This window comes from Carya illinoinensis, chromosome 15 (assembly GCF_018687715.1).
Source record: "Carya illinoinensis cultivar Pawnee chromosome 15, C.illinoinensisPawnee_v1, whole genome shotgun sequence".
Lineage (NCBI taxonomy): Eukaryota > Viridiplantae > Streptophyta > Magnoliopsida > Fagales > Juglandaceae > Carya > Carya illinoinensis.
Window position 1 is genome coordinate 5,668,312 of NC_056766.1, and position 21,109 is coordinate 5,689,420.

General features: G+C 35.2%; 1 protein-coding gene across 1 annotated transcript; it reads right to left on the bottom strand.

Moving 5' to 3' along the window:
• Nucleotides 1-268: 268 nt before the first annotated feature.
• LOC122296487 (probable receptor-like protein kinase At1g11050) lies at nucleotides 269-2,924 on the bottom strand. Its single transcript, XM_043106246.1, has 2 exons — nucleotides 2,812-2,924; nucleotides 269-2,713 (listed from the first exon to the last, which is right to left on the bottom strand). Exons 1-2 carry the CDS (start codon nucleotides 2,851-2,853, stop codon nucleotides 719-721), a joined length of 2,037 nt encoding a protein of 678 aa, XP_042962180.1. The 5' UTR covers nucleotides 2,854-2,924; the 3' UTR covers nucleotides 269-718.
• Nucleotides 2,925-21,109: the final 18,185 nt, after the last annotated feature.

Below are 21,109 nucleotides of genomic sequence, written 5' to 3' on the forward strand. Positions count from 1 at the left end.
ACAAATTCATTCATAAATTACAGTAGTCCCTGCTGAATGAAAGTTCCCTCATTCATATGAAGAGATGCCTAATGTCAATTGGAAATATAGAAAGAAAATATGAAAAGGAAAATTATTTGTATCGTCTTGGTGTGTGCAGGGCATTTCGAAAAAGTTGATAAATTTAGGACTTACATAAATTTTTAATTTTTTTTTAAAGGCACGCCCAACTTTTCTCAATGAGAATGTGCAAAACTTAGACATTTTAAGATTGTATATAACATTAATCTACAAAAAATAAATTCCATTTGTTTGATTACATATTAATTAAAAGACACTTAAAAAAAATTCAGTTCTTCGTAGTTCACAGAAAGACCTACGAAGTTTGTGCAAGTTACCTGTCACATTGCTTACTAACAAAGGACAAACCCAAAGGTAGTCCAACAGTTTATTCCTTCCCATCTCTGTATTATTCAGAAGCTGTTCTTATAGTCGCTTCAGATGTCTAAAACTTACTGTTCCTGTCAATTGATTACATGCCCTGCAATGTCATTGCCTTGCCATCAACAAAGATCTGTTAGAGGAAGCATCCATTGTTAGGATGATTTCATTTCTCAAAACCAACTTCAAATTTCCCTGAAAAGTATAAAAACACAGCAGTCCAGTTAAAAGTATTAGAGGAAGCATCTATTGCTTGAGCTGAGCCTTGATCTCTCTCACTTGTTGAGGACCTGAGGTACTATTGCTGCAGAGAAGATCTAAATGACTGGTGACCAAGTGGCAATGGCCTGTCTGGTAATCTAGGAATATCAATGTCACCCTCCAACATTTTAAGCGCCTCAGATATAGTAGGCCTAAAAGCAACCATAAGATGAGCACAAAGCATTCCAACAAGAACAAACCTCTCCATCATACCTTTTGGCCCTTCTTCCCTTATGGACTCATCATAAATTTCATTCACATTTCCTGATTTTGCAAGCATCCAAGCCCAGTCAGTGATCAACGGCACTGTGGAATTTGATGTTTCCAGCACTTTCCTTCCACTCATGATTTCAAGAACAACAATTCCAAAACTATAAACATCACTCTTCTCTGTTAGTTGCCCATAGAGAGCATACTCAGGTGCTAAGTAACCAAGAGTGCCAGCAACTCTGGTGGTGAGATGAGACTGGCCTTCACTGCTTTGCTTGGCCAACCCGAAATCGGCCACTCTAGCTTTCATTTCGGAGTCTAGAAGTATGTTGGTGGCTTTTATGTCTCGGTGATAAATGGCGGGTGTGATCCCATAATGCAAGTATTCAAGCCCCTTGGCCACATCAAGGATTATATTTTTGCGCTGAGGCCATGTTAATTTCTTCCTACCATGTTCATGAGCTCCAGAAATGCACAATTGATCGCTGAGATTACCATTTAACATGAAATCATAAACCAAAAACCTCTGAGTCCCTTTCAGAGTGTCGCTTGTAACGCAACAACCACGAAGAGGCAGAAGATTTCTGTGCCTTATTTTGCTAATGATCTCGACTTCATTGCAGAACTCTTCTTCCCTTTTCGAGTCCAAATCAAGAATTTGCTTCACTGCAATCCAAGTGCCATCTGTAAGAGTTCCTCTGTACACAATCCCAGATGAGCCTTGACCAATTAAATTCATCTGAGAAAATCCATTGGTGGCTTGTTCAAGCTCCGATACATGAAACCATTTTGCACCTGTGTTGGGTAACAAGCGCGACTTGAAACTACTCACACAGCCTTCATGCACACCATTTTGCCTTTCTTTCTTGTCCCATCTCTTATACAGCATGATCACTATAAAGGTAACCAATAGACCAATAATCACACCCAAGCATCCAAAAATCAACATCGTTGAAGTTTTTCTGGTCCAATGATTTGATGACTTGTCCGCTGAGCTAGACAATGGCAAGGCTAGAATGCAAGAAGCAGTCCCTGCATCCTTTGGACCGAACTCGTTAACAATCCCTGCAGCGTATAAGCTTACAAAGTAAAAGCAAATTGTGCCATTCGGGTCTAGACGTTTCAACATGGAATTCACCTTCATGCCAGCATCCACGCAGGCGCCACACCGAGTTAGCGCGTTCATGTCTCCCCGGCAATTTTCGTCCAATGCAGTCATTGGACCAAGCTTTTTAGTCCAATCTTGGGTTGTCATGATTCCAGCACAAAGGGAAGGATTAGCAACGAACTGGATTGAATTTTTAAAACAGATAGGGACCCAAGAGGGCTGGATTGACAAGGCGGCGAGCTTGGTTTGGAGATCGGAAAGGCAAGAAGATGAAGAAGCTGCATCAGGGAGGTTGAACATGGAGGTGTCTTTGAGGTACTGGGCAATTCCCAAGCCAAGAAGGCTGAGAAGGGTCTCGCAACAGTGTTTCCCATTAGGCTGTTGACACTGTGAAGTGTTCCATGGGAAGGCTTCGACATAGCTGAGATCCATGGGACATGAGGAAGTGGCTGAACCGATTGAAAAACCGATGCAGAATAGGAGAAAGACAAACAGAACGGAATTCGGAAATGACAAGGACTCACCCATATCCTCAAACTTTGTGTTAATGGAAAACAAAGTGCCAGGACAACTTGAAATCCTTGTGTCAGAGAATGGGCTTTTGAGCAATAAACTATCAACGTTGACTTGGGTGGACTTGGGAGATTCCTTACAAAAGCACAATTTCTGCTTATAAACTAGGATAGATTCTGGGGCAATATCCAATAATGATTTCTGTTGAGAACAAGATGGGAGATTTTTTCAAAAGAATGAAAAGGGTACAAACTAAAAATTCAATTTTTAACCATCACTCATGTATTGAGCAGACTTATCTTCAACCCACCATTATTGCTTCCACCTCTGCGTCCTTTCATGGAAGGGAGGGGATAAGAATAGTCTCACCGCCATACTTCATTTTCATGGCGGAAGAAAACAGATGGTATTTTGGTATCTTGGCATAATTCAGTAGACTGAGACCTGTCGGTCTCCCCGGTGATAAATTGATAAATATCCTGTGGGCCGTGGCCTCCCTCCCTGACTTTTTGCCACAAGCTCATTTTTTCCCATTCACGGGGGGTTGCATAATTTATTAAAAAAAAAATTAAAAGTCTTAACGTAAATCAAATAAATAGAATTTAAAGTTTCAATCTTATTTTTTTAATATATTTTCAGCTGTTATTTTATTTTAAATATTTTTTTTATTTTTTTAATAAATGTGGTATCATATGTGATGATTTCTCATCAATGAGACAACTCCATAATTTTCTAAGCAATTGTTACGGTGGCATAATAATGGCCACAAAGTCTAATTTGCTCGGGATAATGACTTCCCATCTATCAAATTTGATGGCAAACACACACCTAATACAAAAAGCAATACAAAACACTACAAGATCTATCTTACTTCATGTCACGTGGTCTCGTTTGAACGGTAAAAGTATTTTATCTCATTATTATAATTTTTTTAAATTTTTATATAAATATAATAAATAATTTAATTTTTTTAAATTTTAAATAATAATAATATTAAAAAATAATATTCTAATAACATATCACAATTTAATAAAAAATCATATTTTTATTTAATAAAATATACTTAACCAAACTTAACGTAATAAAAAAAGAATTAGACTCTAATTATTTATTAGTAAATTCAGTTTTAAAAGTTAATATTTAATAACATTATTTAAATATTTTATGTAAAAATAAAGCTTTTGGGCTAACATATTCATCCAAGTAAAACTAAGCCCGATTTAAAATCTTAAGCCCAACCCATGTTAAAATAGTATAAAGGTTTATGTAATAAAATAAAATAAAGCCCTACGTATAAACAAAGCCCAACGTAAAATATCACAAGTACAAAATAATTTGCCATGTCAATAAGACTCAATATATAAATCTATAGGAAATTTGCTACACTAATTAAGAGGAGAGAAGAAGTCTTATGTGCTGGGGCAATGGGCGACATGGAGTACGGCTGCGATTTCCGGCAACAAGTGATGGTAGCGGTGGCGGTGTTGTGTGAGGTTGATGGGAGGTAATAGCCAATAGTTTCTATGGCCACTTGAGATGTAACACTCTGTTCCCGGAGGTCCAGAGAGTTAACTCTTATTACTTAATATCAATTCTAATATCCTAACCATAAAATCTGAAAAAAGAAAATCCATAAAGTATAAATTTATTTGCTCAATACAAATATCCATGTCTCTCAACAGAAATACTAACCAAAACTCTCAATAAAAATAAAATAACAACTTCACAAAAACTCGAATTACCCATAACTCAATGTACAAAAAATAACTGCCAAAGGTAAACCTACAAAATATGATCCTCCAAAAATACTTGTACCCTTAGCACTTATTCATATATGATCATCAAACTTTTCCAATACTTTCTACTTGTGTTCTCCAGCCGAACCATAAAAAATATCTACAAAATGTTATGGAAATAATGGGTGAGTTATAAACAACTCAGTAAGTAGAGAACATATACTAGTGTGTAAATATGAGCATTTATTTAGTTCAGAATGCAGAACAAAATCTTTATATGGTAAAAATGCATAATCAGAATATTTTATCAAAAATATCAGAGTGAAAGTCCAAAAATATTCTTATTCAAAATCTTTTTGGCATAGCATACCTTACCACCATCATACTAGAACATCATATAACATCAAATGCTATGTTTAACCTCCGTGGTAGAGTTGTGCAAATCCCCGTAACTAACCGAGTAAAAACAGAATGTGAATATTTTCCTTATTTATTCTCAAAATCTCGAGTGTGCACACAGAAAAGACCACAAGAAAAACCACTTTGTTTTTAAACTAAGTGCACTAGAAATAGGACAGCTGATACCAACCAAAATAGAAGCCACTATTAGCATATGTGGTAGGTCAAACAGATCACAATTCACAAACCACATCCAAATTCAGAATGTTATATCAAAAGTTTTCAAAAATCATATCATATCAGAGTTTAGAATATCTTAATAACAGAGCAGAATCAGATCATAAAAATATAATTTATGCACAAAATTTCATATTCACTCTCTTTTACGTAGTTTAGAAACAAAATGTCAGAAAATAAGCTTATGTCTACACCAGTCATGACAAAAATACTTTCTCTTTCATACAGAGTTCATGATTAATGCTGAAACAAACAACTAAGGTTATTTTTCATATTCCTTTTCAAAAACCAAAAGATGCATATTTTTAAAGTCAATCTCGTTTCATTTTTCATTAATGCAATGTCTAGTATAGGAACTCTGCTTATTTGGACTTTTTGACCTTTTAGAATATCCTCACAACAGTACCAAACGAATATCAATCATCACCTATAGAAAAATTCATGTAAGTTGAAGAAATTTCCAAATAAACAGTTACCTTATATTTATACCTAAAATAACTATTTTAACTCCTCAAAAACTCAAAAATTCTCTTGACCTTAAAATATCGTCACTTCCCAAAATTCATCGATGTCTACTTAATATTTACTTAACCTAATTCTCACTTATTCACAAGTTTATTTAAAAGAAAACAAAACCCAACCCATTTAAAAAATAAATGAAAAGTCACTGAACTAAAGATATTATCCGACCCAAAATAATTTCGAACCTGAACTTAACCCGAAAATATTTTACTTCAAAATAACTTAACCTAACACACTAAATATATATATATATATATATATATATATATATATATAATAAGAAATTAAGTAGAAACAAACCCACTGAAATAAATCCAATAATTTACTACAAAAAGACTTAGGCTCGATGTAAAAACTAACCTAGTGAGTGAAAAATAACCTTAAAAATGAAAATAACCATTTTTTAAATTAATTGATATTCACTAATATAAGTATTAGTAAAAATGTCATTTAATAAAAATAGACTTAATCAAATTTAAAGTATTCAAAATAAAACTATATGCTTACTAAATGTTTTAGAAATTCGATTTGTATAAATGATATTAATAAAATACCAACAATACAATTTAAAAATTTATTTATTTTCTTTACAAAATCTTGTATTTAAAAAAAAGCACACGCAAAGTGTTTTTTTTTTTTTTTTAAATAAAGCCCAAATATGGCCAAGGTAGAACCTACCTAAAGACAATGGTATTCTAGGGATTGGCCAAAACATGTCTAAATTCTTTAGGAATGGCAACAAATAAGAATAAAACTCTTTGAAACTACAAACTGAGATCAACCCGTATCGTAGAGAAGAGAGTTCTTTACAGAGAGAGCTACATGCGGCGGCGGCCTGGGTGACTTTCAATAGCGGCATGGCTGGGGGGTGGTGGCTAAGCACGGGGAGAGAAAGAGAGAAAGTGAACTGTTGTTCAAGAGAGAGAGAGAGAGAGAGAGAGAGAGAGAGAGAGAGAGAGAGAGAGAGAGAGAGAGAGAGAACATGGCATGATGAAATGGTGGGAGCTCTACAAGTACATATTGAGACATTGTAAGGGTGATGGTGACCAAGTAGGACTGACGATCAACGGTGGCTCGCGATGCATGGTGACGTCACACAACTTCTGCTATGCACAAGCTAAAAGCGCAAATGTGCTCTGTTCTTGGGAGCCAAAATAGAGGCCTCTTTGAACGTCCGAAGGCAGCAAGCATGTAACGCCTTGGTCCCAGAGGTTCGGAGAGTTATCTCTTAATACCTCATATTAACTCCAATATCACAAACGATATATCCCGAAAAACTCTAAAAAATATTAATTCATTTGTTCAACTCAAATATTCATGTTCCTCTACAGAAATACTAAGCAAAACCCTCAATAAAAATAGAATAGCAATTCCACAGAGACTCTAATTTCCCATAACTCGACGTACCAAAATTATCGCCAAAGGTATACAAACCTACAAAATACAATCCTAAAAAAAATACTTATACCCTTAGCCTTTTTCATATATGATCATCAAACTTTTCCAAAACTTTCTACTCGTGTTCTCCAGCTAAACCATCAAAATATCTGAAAAATGTTATGAGATAAGGGATGAGTTATTAACAACTCAGTAAGTAGAAAACATATACTAGTATACAAATATGAGCATTTACAGAGTTCAAAATGCATAATGAAAATACTTTTTAATTTCAGAATGCAGAGTCAGAATATGTTATAAAAAATATCAGAGCGAATGTTCAAAATATTCTTATTCAAAATTCTCTTGGCATAGCATAACTGATCACCATCGTACTAAAACATCATATCACATCAGAGACCATGTTTTACCCCCGTGGTAGGGTTGTGCAAACTCCAGTAGCTAACCGAGCAGAAACAGTATGTGAATTTTTTCCTTATTATTATTTTCGGAACCTCAAGTGTGTACACATGAAAGACCATCAAAAAATCACTTTGTTTCCAAAGTTGATGCACCAGAAACAGAATAGTTGGTACAATCCAAACAGAAGCTACTATTAATACCCGTGGTAGGTCAAACAGATCATCATCCATAAAGCACATCCCAAATTCAGAATGTCATGTCAAAAGTTTTCAAAAATCATATCATATCATATTAGAGTTTAAAACATCTTCATAACAAAACATAATCAGACTACAAAAATATAATTTATGCACAAAATTTCATATTCGCTCTCTTTTGCATAATTTCGAAACAAAATACCAGAAAATAAGCTCATGTCTATACTAGTCATGACAAAAATATTTTCGTTTTTATATAGAGTTCGTGAGTCATTGAAACAAACAATTGAGGTTGTTTTTCATATTTCTTTTCAAAAACCAAAAAATGCATATTTTAAAAGTCAAATTCGTTTTATTTTCCTTTTATGCAAAGTCTAGTATAGGAATTTCACTTACTTGAACTTCTTAACTTTTTAGAAATTCACCATAATAGTACTGAACGAAAATCAATCGTCACCTATAGAAGAATTCATGTAACTTGAATAAATTTCCAAATGAACATTTGCCTCGTATTTACACTTGAAATAACTATTTTAATTCCTCAAAAACCTAAATATTCTCATAACCCTAAAATATCATCACTTTCCAACTTCATCGATGTCCACTTAATATTTACTTAACATAATTCCCACTTATTCACAAGTTTATTTTTATTTAAAAAAAAATCAAAACCCAACCCATTTAAAAATGAAGAGTCATTGAAATAAAAAATATTACCCGACCCAAAAATAATTTAGAACTTAAACTCAACCCAAAAATATTTTACTTCAAAATAACTTAACATAATTCACTAGAAAAATATAAAAAGAAACCAAGTAGAAACAAGCCCACTAAAATAAATCTAATAATTTTCTACAGAAAAACTTAGGGCATGTTTGGGTAACAAACATACCTTAGAAATCTGAGGTGGGTTCGTACGGTTGAAGTGTTTTCAACCCACAAACACTTTAAACATACTCAAGCGACACTCCTTTGCTGCACTGTAGCATGATTGATCTTTCATTTCAAATAACTTTTCTCATCAATCATTCTTCCCATCAAATAACATTAATTATTTTTAATTAAATAATTATTGGTGTGGGAAAAAATATTTATTACAAAAAAATACTTATTATAATTTACATATATTTAATTAATAAAGTTTTGGAGTGAAAATAAGATGAAATAACTCACCTGCGGGTTGTGATCATAATATATAGCCAAAGTTGGGAACAAAATGTGGACATAAGAATGGTTCGTATGAATAATAAGTTGGTATTATGAACAAAATGGCATCATGTTTTAGCACAAAACGGGAGACCCACGGATTCCCGTTTTTGGAAATCTATTATTTCCGTCTTACCAGAAGTTATGGATAATGTGAAGGTTTTGGTCAATGGTGGTAACGCTTCTTTCTTGTTTGATAGATGGTTATCTTCGGGTTTGCTTTCCGCTAGAGTTCATGATATTGCTAATTTGAAATTACGGATTAATGATTGTTGGATTAATAACTCTTGGAACACGGATTTGTTAAGGGACTTAGTTGATGCTAATACGGTGGCAGATATTATTTTACATGTTCCGGTTGGGAAAAAGGGTGTGGATAAAACTTATGGAAGCCTTCTCCTGATGGTAATTTTTCTACTTCTACAGCTTGGGAGGTGACTAGGATTAAAGGGCAGTTATTACCGGGTTATGGGTGGTTTTGGCATAATAGTTTACCCACACAGATATCTATGTGTACGTGGAAGAGCTGGTTTAATTCTTTGGCGGTGGATGAATGAATTCAGCACAAAGGGGTCTCGTTAGCTTCGGCTTGTGATTGTTGTTTGAGGCGTCAAATAGAAAGTATAGACCATATTTTCTCCTGGGGGGGAGGTTGCGGTTCAGGTTTGGTTGTTTGCTAGCACAGAAATGGGGATCCCTTCGACACATCATTGGTCTTGGAAATCCAGAGTGTTGCATTGGTTTAATTATGCCAAGAAGTCTTCCATCAAGGGAACGTTGATTGGTTTAATTCCTTGTTTAATTACGTGGTGCTTTTGGAAGAGAAGATGTAAAGCAAGAATGGAGGGGAAGTTTGAAAATGCTGATCAGGTTTGACGAGCTGTATGTGTTTGGATTAAATTGCTGGGTGACAATCTTTGCTCAGCCTGAAAATTCTCAGAACATGATAGAGCTGTTTTTGAAAATTTTCAGTTACAATGTCAGAATATAGTTTCTAGACCTGGAAAAATAGTAAAATGGTCTAGGCCTCCCGAGGGTTAGTTTAAACTTAACTGCGATGGGAGTTATCGAGGGAATCTCGGTAATATAGGAGGTGGTGGTATTATAAGGGGTAGTCATGGCTTCGTGAAAGGGGCTTTGTCTACATATTACAGACATGACACTAATAATAGTGCGGAATTAAAGGCCATTGTGGAAGGAGTTCGGCTTTGTAAACGGCTTCATATGAATAATATTATTATTGAAACCGACTCTAAAATTGTCGTAATTTGGATTCGTAAAAGGAAGTGCACGTTGTGGTATCTCTGGGATTTTTTAGATGATTTATGTGAGGAATTGAGGGGAATGACTTATATGGTTGAACACCAATTCAGGGAAGCAAATTTTGAGGCGGATTTTTTAGCTCGTGAAGGAGAAAGGGTGAGGACGAGAGTTTATGATAGCATTCAAAGAGGTCTTCGACTTTTGAAAGGCATTGTTTGGACTGATTCTCTCGGCCTTCCTTCTTTTCGTTTCTAGCTGGGTTTGTTTTTATTTTTGTTTTTCTTCTTTGTTTGGTTGTGTGTTGGTTTTTTAAGCTTGTGTAGTTCATTGTTAGGCATGTTTAGACGTTGGTCTGTTATAGGCTTGTTTAGGTTGATTTGTGATTTTTTTCTCTTGTTGTTTGGGTTGTATTTGGGAGATCTTTTTTTTCTTTATCTATTAATTCCCAGAGGCTGGTTCTATAACCACGGTTTCTCTCTACCACAAGTGAGAATTTTTTAATAAACTTGGAAGGGTGCCACTATTGGACATGTGGCTACTGGCTCTTTTTTTTTTTTTTTTTTTTTTTTTTAAGTTGGTATTATATATTTTATCAAAAATTTTTATTTAAATGAATTTCTCTAAAAAAAAGCTTGTGAAAAATTAATATTTAAAGGTGTTGGAAATCATTTATCATAATAATTGTGTTTATAAATATAACATATAAATAAATTAATAGTTGGGACGGGACCCACATATTTTTTAACTTCCTACTCAAAAGTCAACAACTCAACATATTTCATATATTTAAACACATCAAACTCATCTCAATGGGACCCCATAAACTTACCACATCTCTACTCACAACTATTCACAACTCTTCTCAACTATCTTCAACACTCAAACGCAACCTTAGACTCAACGTAAGAAACCAACCCATCGAAATATAACTTTAAAAATCCTCAAGCTTTGGTTTAAAAATCAGCGGGCAAAAATTGGAATTACTCCAAAAGCTTAAGGAGGATTTACGAAAATAAAATATACAGAAAGGTTTTAAGAAAACTAGCCTCGTTGTAAATTAATAACACAAGTCTATAGCAAAATAAAACCTAAGCACCTCAGGAAAAACTTCTTACGACTAGAGTATGCGATACGTTACAGAGATGAAGAAAGGTACAAAGCAACTAGAAACTGGGTTGCGGTTGGGTTGACAGTGGCAAGCGGTTGAGCATGAAACAGCACAAGGTGACTGGGGGAGGCACGGACGTCGAATGAGTGGCAAGTGGTGACAACGCTAGACCTCCATCGCGCAACCCGTGCTCTTTCTCATCAACCGCTTTGACTTCTTTCTTCTTTTTCTTTCCTAGTTGAATTATGCTGTCATTTAATCTCTTTTTGGTATATTACAAAATTTTATCTAATTTATATGAAACAACATTAATTTAATTAGAATATGATTACTAATTCACATATAACAGATAGAATGATAAAACATGATAAAATTAAATAAATTAATAATTAAATATTAAATATTTTATAAAGTAATATTATTTTATTACTACATAATGAATAAATGAATAACTCAATGTGAGAATTTGATGTGAATGGAATATCAAATTCATCTCATACTATTTTATTGTTATATAATGAAAAAATAGCTATTCTAATGTGAGAATTAGAATAGCCAAAATCAAATTCATCTGATATTATCTAAAAGTGTCATTTAGCTTTGGCTAATACATTGAGGGTGCTCTTAGTGAGGCACTACAACAAAAAACATATTTTGGGACGAAAATTTTCGTCCCAAAATATATCGATTTCGTTCCGAAAGATTTTTTGGGACGAAAAAATTTCGTCCCAAGCTCGTCCCAACATCACTGTCCCAGAAGATATATTGGGACGAAAAACACAATTTCGTCCCAAAATATATCTTTTGGAACGATTTTGAAAGTGACCGTTCGATACCGTTCGAACGATGCTTTTTTTTGTCACGGTTAAAATTCGTCCCAGAATGGCGTTCGAATGCTTCTCATATACCGTTCGAACGTCAATGTTTGTTTTGAACGGTTATCAAGATACGTTCAAACGATCAGTAGAAATACGTTCGAACGTTAAATGAGACGATCGAACGGTATAAGAGATCGAACGGTGATGATCAACGTTCGAACGATATGGTAATGTCATGCGTTTGAACGGTTTTTTGAGCATCTGGTATCGTTCGAACGGTTTGCGAGTTGACGTTTGAACGTTACATTATCGTTTGAACGGCATGCCCATTAATGTTCGAACGTGACTTTGTCGTTCGAACGGATATTATTTTTATTAAAACCAATAATTATAAAAAAACTAAATAGACATCCATATTATTTGAAAAATATAAATTAAGAACTGTTTAATTACTCACAAAAGTTTTATAATAAGTGCGAAGAAATAAATAACCATAAAACTAGCATTGTTCATACATAATTAGATAATGTCATAAGCTAGACGTAAAAAACCATCAGTTGGTTGGAGGCCTGTACTGTTGCATAAGCTGTTGCATTTGGAGTTGCATATCTCTCCTGAACTCTGCTTGTTCTTCTTCATGTTGTTTGAGGCGCATCTCCATGTCTCCTTGTCTCGCCAATTGAGCCTCTAACTCTTGTTGTTTTGCAATCAATTCTTCAATTCTACGATTCGCATTCTCTTGAGCTATAGAGGCAGACCCGGAAGAAGAGGAAGAGGGAGAAGGTTTTACACAGCGACCCAAACCCCTCAAATATCCTGAACGTTCACCCAGAACTTGTGTAAAAATCTCAACATCTGTATTTGAGGAATTTTGATCTGACGCAGATTCAGCACGCAGGGCAACCATTTTATCCTACACATAAGATAAAGAGTTAATATCATCATAAATATTCAAATATATTTATTTAAAACAAATTATAATACTTACATAATTTTCACGGGCATCAGGATGACTCCACTCTCCATTACGATTAGTATGTGATGCAGCATATAATTTTGTCAGATCATAATTGGCATCTGAATCTTGCTATAATAAAGATTTGTTAAGATATAAAGTCATTATGATTGATATATTCAGTTAACTATATACAAATGAAAGAATAGCAATACCAATTTTTTAGAGAGGCGGTGGAAAGATCTTGAGCCTGCATGATGAGTAATCTTCAATTTTGATCTATTTGTTTTGTTTATAGAACTTCGCTCCTACATAAGAATTGAAAATATTAGAAAGCGAAATTAAAAATAGGACTAAAATAATTAAATTAATTATACCTTATATGATGAATCCTCAAACATGTCACAAAGTTTTTCCCAATCAGAAGGTTGCACATCTTGAAAAGGATGTTGGCGTGCTTCTTCACTATTCTCAAACTTATTATAATGCTCATGACACCTCGCCTTATACTTGCGGAATGCATTACTCATAAGCTCTTCCACAGTTTTACGCTCCTCTCTCCGACCAAAATTTATTTCGAAATCATCCTTACAGACAAAAGTTTGGACAAAAATATTATCATTTATAATATTCTAACTTTAAAGTAAAATAAAATTATAAGTCCAATTAAATTTCATTTATTAAACATTACCAAACAACGCTTCTTGATAAGGTCCTTAACATCTTGGGGGACTTTCTTCCATGAACTTGTTGCCAAAGGTGCATAAGTTCGTGTAAGAGCACCCACATGCGATGCAAGCCAAGCTGCTGGTTGTCCTTCGCCTCCGGTATGTTCATCAAGAATGTTAACTTTGATCTTACCCACCTTACGATATTTTTCCAACGTCACGCCTCTCGTAGTGCCTCGACCTTGACGAGATTGTACTGTGAAGTCATCATGATATATAACATTATAATCAATTTTCTATTATAATCTTAATTAATAACTTTTATGACTATTAGAATTTTACCTTGTTCTGTAGAGTCAATCTCTAATGGTGAGTCTGAAGGAGAGCTAGGAACAGGTGGAGATGGGTTGCGCACTTCCTTTCTCTTCGGAGGCATAATTTCAAAAAACTGATACAATATTCATTAAGTAAAATAGTGCTCATCATCACGTAATGTGAAAATATAATTCGTCAATCACTATCTGTATCAGTATCATTTGACAATTCAGTCTCATCTTCTGTAGATAGTTCAGATGAATCAACACTTTGCTCAAGTGTCGCATCAACAATTTCAGCCTCAATATCTTCTCTATTCAATGGAATCATCTCATACTGGCTCAAATCCACAAACAAATTAAAGACGGGCTGACTCTCTTGGTATGCTTCTTGAGTAGAGGCATCATCTTCTTCTTCATCTCGCCCTTCTGCCTGAGGGATAACATCATATATATTTCTTGGAGCATATTTTTGTACTACTCGCCATTGAGTTCCCAACTTCGGGTCATCTAAGTAGAATACTTGAGATGCTTGAGAAGCTAAAATAAATGGATCATCCTCGTACCATTTTCTTGATGTATTAATACTCAAGAAATATTCATCATCACGGACTCCAGTTCGAGGATTGCTTAAATCCCACCAATCACACTTAAACAGATACACTGCAAGCTCCCCCAAATATTTCATTCCAATTATATCAACAATCACTCCATAGAAATCAATATTTTCTCCATCATGACTTCCCTCAACTAGGACACCACTATTTTGTGTTTTCCTATAATGATCTCGATCTATTGTGTGATACCTACTACCACGAGAAATACATGCAGAATATCTTGTAGCCCGTCTCGATGGGCCACGCGCTAATGCATACAATTCATCTGATATATCGTTTGGATTATTGGCATGCATTTGTACAACCTACATATTAAGTAAAACGTCTATTATATCAATAAAAAAAACAATCAATATTTTCTATTTGTATTGAATGAAGTGTCGCATATGTAATGTCATTACCCGTTGTTCAAACCATCTCGGAAACTCCTCTTCATGTTTCCGGTCTATATCATTTACTCCTAGTTCCTTGAGCATGTTAATATGATCACTGAAATTGATGATTACGACATGTATTTTATATTATTAGAATTTTGCGAAAGTAAATGAGCGAATACTAAATTAAGAAAAGATTAATACTTACTTCAAGTAAATCTCTATGTCAGGGCAATTGTTCAGCACGTACCACTGAGCTTTCTCAAACTCTCTTCCACATAAGTCATAACCACGCACTGCACCAAGTGGACGTACTTGTTGGGAAAACACGGAAAACACATTTCGTTGTCTTGCTCTGTCAACGTCAAAGTTTCTTTCTGGCCGATCAAACCTAGTGTCAACTCCGTGGAAATATTTGGAACAGAAGGTATGCCACTCATCATCAATATATGCTTCTGCAATTGATCCTTCTGGGCGAGCTTTATTACCAACTGTTCGTTTCAACTTCCCAAGAAATCGTTCAATGGGATACATCCATCTATACTGAACTGGTCCTGCAAGTCGAGCCTCACGTGGCAAATGGACGGCCAGGTGAACCATGACATCGAAAAATGACGGTGGGTAAATACTTTCTAGCTTACACAATATGATGGGAATTTCCCGTTCCATTCGATCCAAAGCTTCTACATTTAATGTCCGTGCACATAAGTCTTTGAAAAATAAACCCAACTCAGTCAAAGCCACGCGCACGTCTCTAGTCAAGTACCCACGTATACCAATAGGCAAGATACGCTGCAAAAGGACATGACAATCATGACTTTTTAACCCAGTTATTTTCCAATCATTTGTTCGCACACACCTTGTCAAATTCGAGGCATAACCATCTGGTAATTTAATTTTCATTATCCACTCACAAAAAGTAGCCCTTTCATTCCTTGACAATGTATACCACCCAATCGGCATGTAAACGGACGAACCATTTTCTTGCAACTGCATTTCCGGTCTTATTCCCAACCGCTTCAAATCCTTCCTTGAGTTTAATGTATCCTTCGTTTTTCCTTCAATTGACATCAATGTTCCCAATACGGATTCGCATATATTTTTTTCAATATGCATAACATCAAGACTGTGCCGTAATTTTAACTTTGACCAGTATGGAAGATCGAAAAATATACTCTTCTTAGTCCAATTCAACTCAGAAGTAGCTCGTTTTCTCTTTCGTTGTTTTTTACCAAATTCATTACAACCAACATCTACAAATTGTGCAAGTAAATCTTCACCAGACAAATATGGTGGAGGTTGGCCCCATTCAACAGTACCATCAAACATTTGTGAATTTCCCCGCCATCTATGATCACCAGGTAGAAATCGACGATGACCCATGAAACATAATTTTCTCCCGTAAGTGAGCCATTCAGATTTAGTATGTTTGTTACATGTTGGACATGCCATTTTCCCCTTAGTACTCCAACCTGACAAGTTTCCATATGCTGGAAAATCATTTATTGTCCATAAAACCGCAGCATGCATCTTGAACGACTTGCCTGTTGATGAATCAAATGTGACAACCCCATTCTCCCACAAATCTTTCAATTCTGCAATCAATGGCTGTAAGTGTATGTCTATATCATTTCCCGGCGATCTCGGACCTGGAATGAGCAAACTCATCATGAAATATGGATCTTTCATACACTTCCACGGTGGTAGATTATACGGCATAAGTACGACTGGCCAAGTACTGTGACTAGTACTCATGTTCCCAAACGGATTAAATCCATCTGTTGCCAACCCAAGTCTCACATTACGTGGTTCTTCTGCAAACCATGTATGCTCCTTATCAAATTCCTTCCACACCTGAGAGTCAGCAGGATGTGATAAAATATCATCGTTTCTAACTCTGGCTGATGAGTGCCATATCATGTCTGCAGCTGTTGCACGTGACATATATAATCGTTGTAATCTAGGTGTCAATGGAAAGTGGCGTACTACCTTTTGCGGCACATTTTGTTTGTCAGATGTCCATCTTGACTCGTGGCATATGGGACATTCGTTCAACTGCTCATTCTCTTGCCAAAATAATATGCAGTCATTCTTACATGCATGTATTACGTTGTAATCAAATCCAAGTCCTCGTTTCAATTTTTTTGCTTCATAGAAGTTACGAGGAAGTGTATTATCTGATGGCAGTGCCTCCTTAAACAACTCGAGTAACATATTGACAGCCTTAATTGATAATCGGCACATTGATTTTATGTGTAGCAGTCTTACGGTAAATGACAACTTACTGTGTCTTCTGCATCCTGGATATAGCTCACGTTGTGACTCATTCCACAATCGTGCAAAAGTATTATGACCCCCATCATTTGAACTTGATGTGTCCGTGCCACCTTCATTCATAAACATTCCCGCACCGATGTCACCTAACATTTCTTCCATATCCTCATCATACTCATCTCCAACAACATCTGGTTGTACATCTTCATCGATAGCTTCTTCTTCATGTGGAGTATCGAATGAAGTTGGATATGGTTCCCCGTGTAAGACCCAATCAGTATAACCCTTGTCAATACCTTTTACAAACAGATGCTCTCTCACCAAGTCTATCTTATGAGAGCGCAAATTCCTACATGTATTACATGGGCATCTAATACGTCCATCACTATCACATGTACCCAATGCAAACTCTAAGAATTTCTTAACACCTTCAGCATATACGTTGTAATTCTGACCCAAACGATCGCTAACTCGCATCCAACTCTTATCCATGCTGACTATCTTCATTATAAACAAGCACGTGTGCATCAACAAACAAGCATGTATCATGTATCAATCAAGGAGTATGCCACCTTACACCGGGTAGTTGGTCCTATCCCATTCGGAACTGTAAGATCATAGTCGCAAACCTATCCTCTATAATCTGTCACGCCCAACAAAATTTCGGCAGCATATCCCCATAGTTCTCCAAATATGCTCGTCTGGTTGTGTGCACCGACTTATCCATCGTCGATACAACATCACCGAAACTGCATATCCGGAGAACAAGGGATAAATCTGCCAAAATCTTAATGCTGGACGTATAACAGATATAGCTCGATAGTTTGCGAGAATGATCTTACAATTCCAAACTGTCCACTCTGGACAATTCAAGAGTTATCAATCTTTCAATTAAGGCGGATTGATAACTCTCGAACGGGTCTAAGGCTAATATTGATGAACAAGCAATATAAGATATGCCAATATTTAACATGTATCAAACAAATAATTCAACATCATAAATAATTAAGTTTTGTAACAAATCTTAGATGATTTGTAATTTAATTCATTCTCATTTGATTATTTGAATCTTTTAAGTATTTAAGTATTATTAAATGTAGATTATATATATTTAATTTTTAATTACACTCCTGCATTTAAAATGTTAATTATTTTAACACTGCCCAAGAAATCGTTCAAACGGTGTTCGTGACCGTTCGATCTCCTATACAGTCGTTCGAACGGTACACGTACCGTTCGAACGGTTTACATCCAGAAATCACTCGTCTTCAACCTCCGAAAACCCCAAGTAATACAGTCCATATTACATCAAAAGATAGCAAAATATATGACTAACTCATGTAAGCAAACGAAAACACTTATATAAAAACTAAAATGAGGTCAAATTTAAGGAGAATACCTGATTTGGAGAGATAAAGCTTCAAAAATTCCAAACGGTAAAAACTCTTCACCAAACGGTAAAAACAACCTCTTAATCCGAAAATATAAGAGATTGATAGGAGTTTGTAATATTTGAGGGCTAGATTGAAGAATAATGGCGTTGGTTGGAACAAAATGAGCGTGGGAGTGATGCTCGGTCGACTGAAACGAGTCCGAGATTGTGAGGTTCTGTCGTGTAAATGCAGAACATTGCCGTTCGAACGGTTGTTTAATGAACGTTCGAACGTCAAATCGACTAGCGGGAAAAATTTCCCCCGCCGATTTGACGTTCGAACGTGAAAATATACGTTCGAAGGCTAATAATTAACGTTCGAACGGTTATATTATACCGTTCAAACGTCAAATCGATTAGCAGGAATAATTTCCCCCGCTAATTTAACGTTCGAACGTTAATATAAACGTTCGAACGTACTATTAAACGTTTGAACGCCAATAGTAAACCGTTCGAACGTTTAATTATATTGTTGCTTATTGTATTTTTTTTGCACTATACCTTTAAATATAATAATTTCTAAATATACTATAGTTTAGAGCCATAGTAATATAACTATATAATATATAATCAAACATATATTATATAGTTTAGTAACATATATAGTATAAAATATCATATTACATCTAATATAATCAACAAGTACTACATATATTAACCTATTATATATAACATATATATGGTATCATAGCATAGGGTTATATGTATCACATGCATATATATAATGTTTATTTCTATAATATTAATAGTAGATATTTAATAATAGAATATCTACTATTAATATATATAGTGTCATCTATACTAGTATATATATATGTGGTACTAGTTAATATCACATATAATATATATGTTATATAAATACATGAACATGGCTTCATGTATATAGTAGTCTATATTATATTAATTATACTATATAATATAACTTATACTATATACTATATAATATTCAATAGTATAATATATTTTAATTAAATATAATATAATATATACTATAAATTGCCAAAAAATTATATATATAATACATAGTGTTTAATAATATATAAGTGCATTAAATATATTGCATTTAATATTTTTAACAATTAAAATATATTATAATTGAATTAATTATTATATTTAATATAATTAATACGGAATATTGCATTTAAATATTTGAAAACCGATTAATTAGGGATGGCAATCAATATTTAGTTAATTCGTTCGAACGGTATAACGTACCGTTCGAACGGTACTGCATATATAAGCCCATCCCGACGTCATTTTCACGCATTTCCTCCGTGAAAAAGCCTCCAAACCGTCGATCTCCGCCGTTGAACGCCGTCTTCGCCGCCGTCAACAGTGCCCACTCGAAGCCCCTACCTCTAACAACCGGTATTTTTCATTTTTAAAGCATTTTACCGTTTAGATTTAGGTTTTTGATAGATTAATTGTTTAAGTTAGGGTAAACCGATTTATACATCAAAATAATCGGTAGATTTGCATAAATCCATGTTAGGAACATTTATTTAGGTTTCTATTGCATTTATTTTGGTGTAAAATCCAGGGAATCGAAGGATTCCATGGATTTCAATGGCCGAGTCGACTCGGCCTGGAATCCCGATCGACGAATATCGTTCGAACGCTATGCTTAGCGTTCGAACGTTATAACTTAACGGTCGAACGGTCTGTCTGTAACCGTTCGACCGTTACAGTAAACGTTCGAACGATATAAATCAACGGTCGAACGGTTTGTCTGTAACCGTTCGACCGTTAAGTTACATAGTTCGAACGATATAACTAAACGGTCGAACGGTTTGTCTGTAACCGTTCGACCGTTACGGTAAACGTTCGAACGGTGTTTAATATTATATTTATATTATTAATATTGATATTGAGTGACATATTTATTGTTGATAATGTTGTTCAGAATGGCAAATATTATTAAATTGCTGTTTGTTTCAAACTACTGTAAATAGTTCTTTATTGTATTTTTCTTGTTAATGTTATATATCTAGTTTGTAATTATAAATTTCAGGTTGATTATAATGTCTACTTCTAGACCGGCACGTAAGCGACGCAATCTTGGTGAGAGTAGTAGTGGTCCAGTTCGGGAGAGGACAGTTTCACTGGAGCGACCAGTGAAGATTTCTGATTTCCAGAGTCTTATCTGGGAGGGTCATTCATTGCCCTCAATATTCAGTGATCGTGGTTGGGGACCTATCTTGGATGAACGGGAGGAAGCATGGGAGCCAGTCTCCTACATTGACATTGTTGCTGAGTTCTATAGAGAACTCGGCAGTGCCAGCGCAGATGATTCTGGGGCCTACAGTATCACTGTCCGAGAAGTACCCGTTGTATTTTCACGAGATGGACTTGCTGAGCATCTCGGTATTCCTAGGCTGCCAGATGCATATCCGAATGTGGTGCCTAGAGAGTCTGATCCTTCAGTTGAGGCGGAGACAGCTGAGGAGGAGGCATCAGTTTATACTGATGAGGTCGATACCCTTGCTGATCACGAGGTGAGGGATTTGGTTGTCGGTCCAGATGCTCCACCGTATGACGGGACGAAGAGCATCAAACAGGCAGATTTATCTTCTTTCTTTAAGATATTAAATTTGATAATTGCCAATAATATTGACCCTCGGCAGCACAAGACAGAAGTTGGCATTGATCGGACGAAATTTATGATACGGGTCGCTCG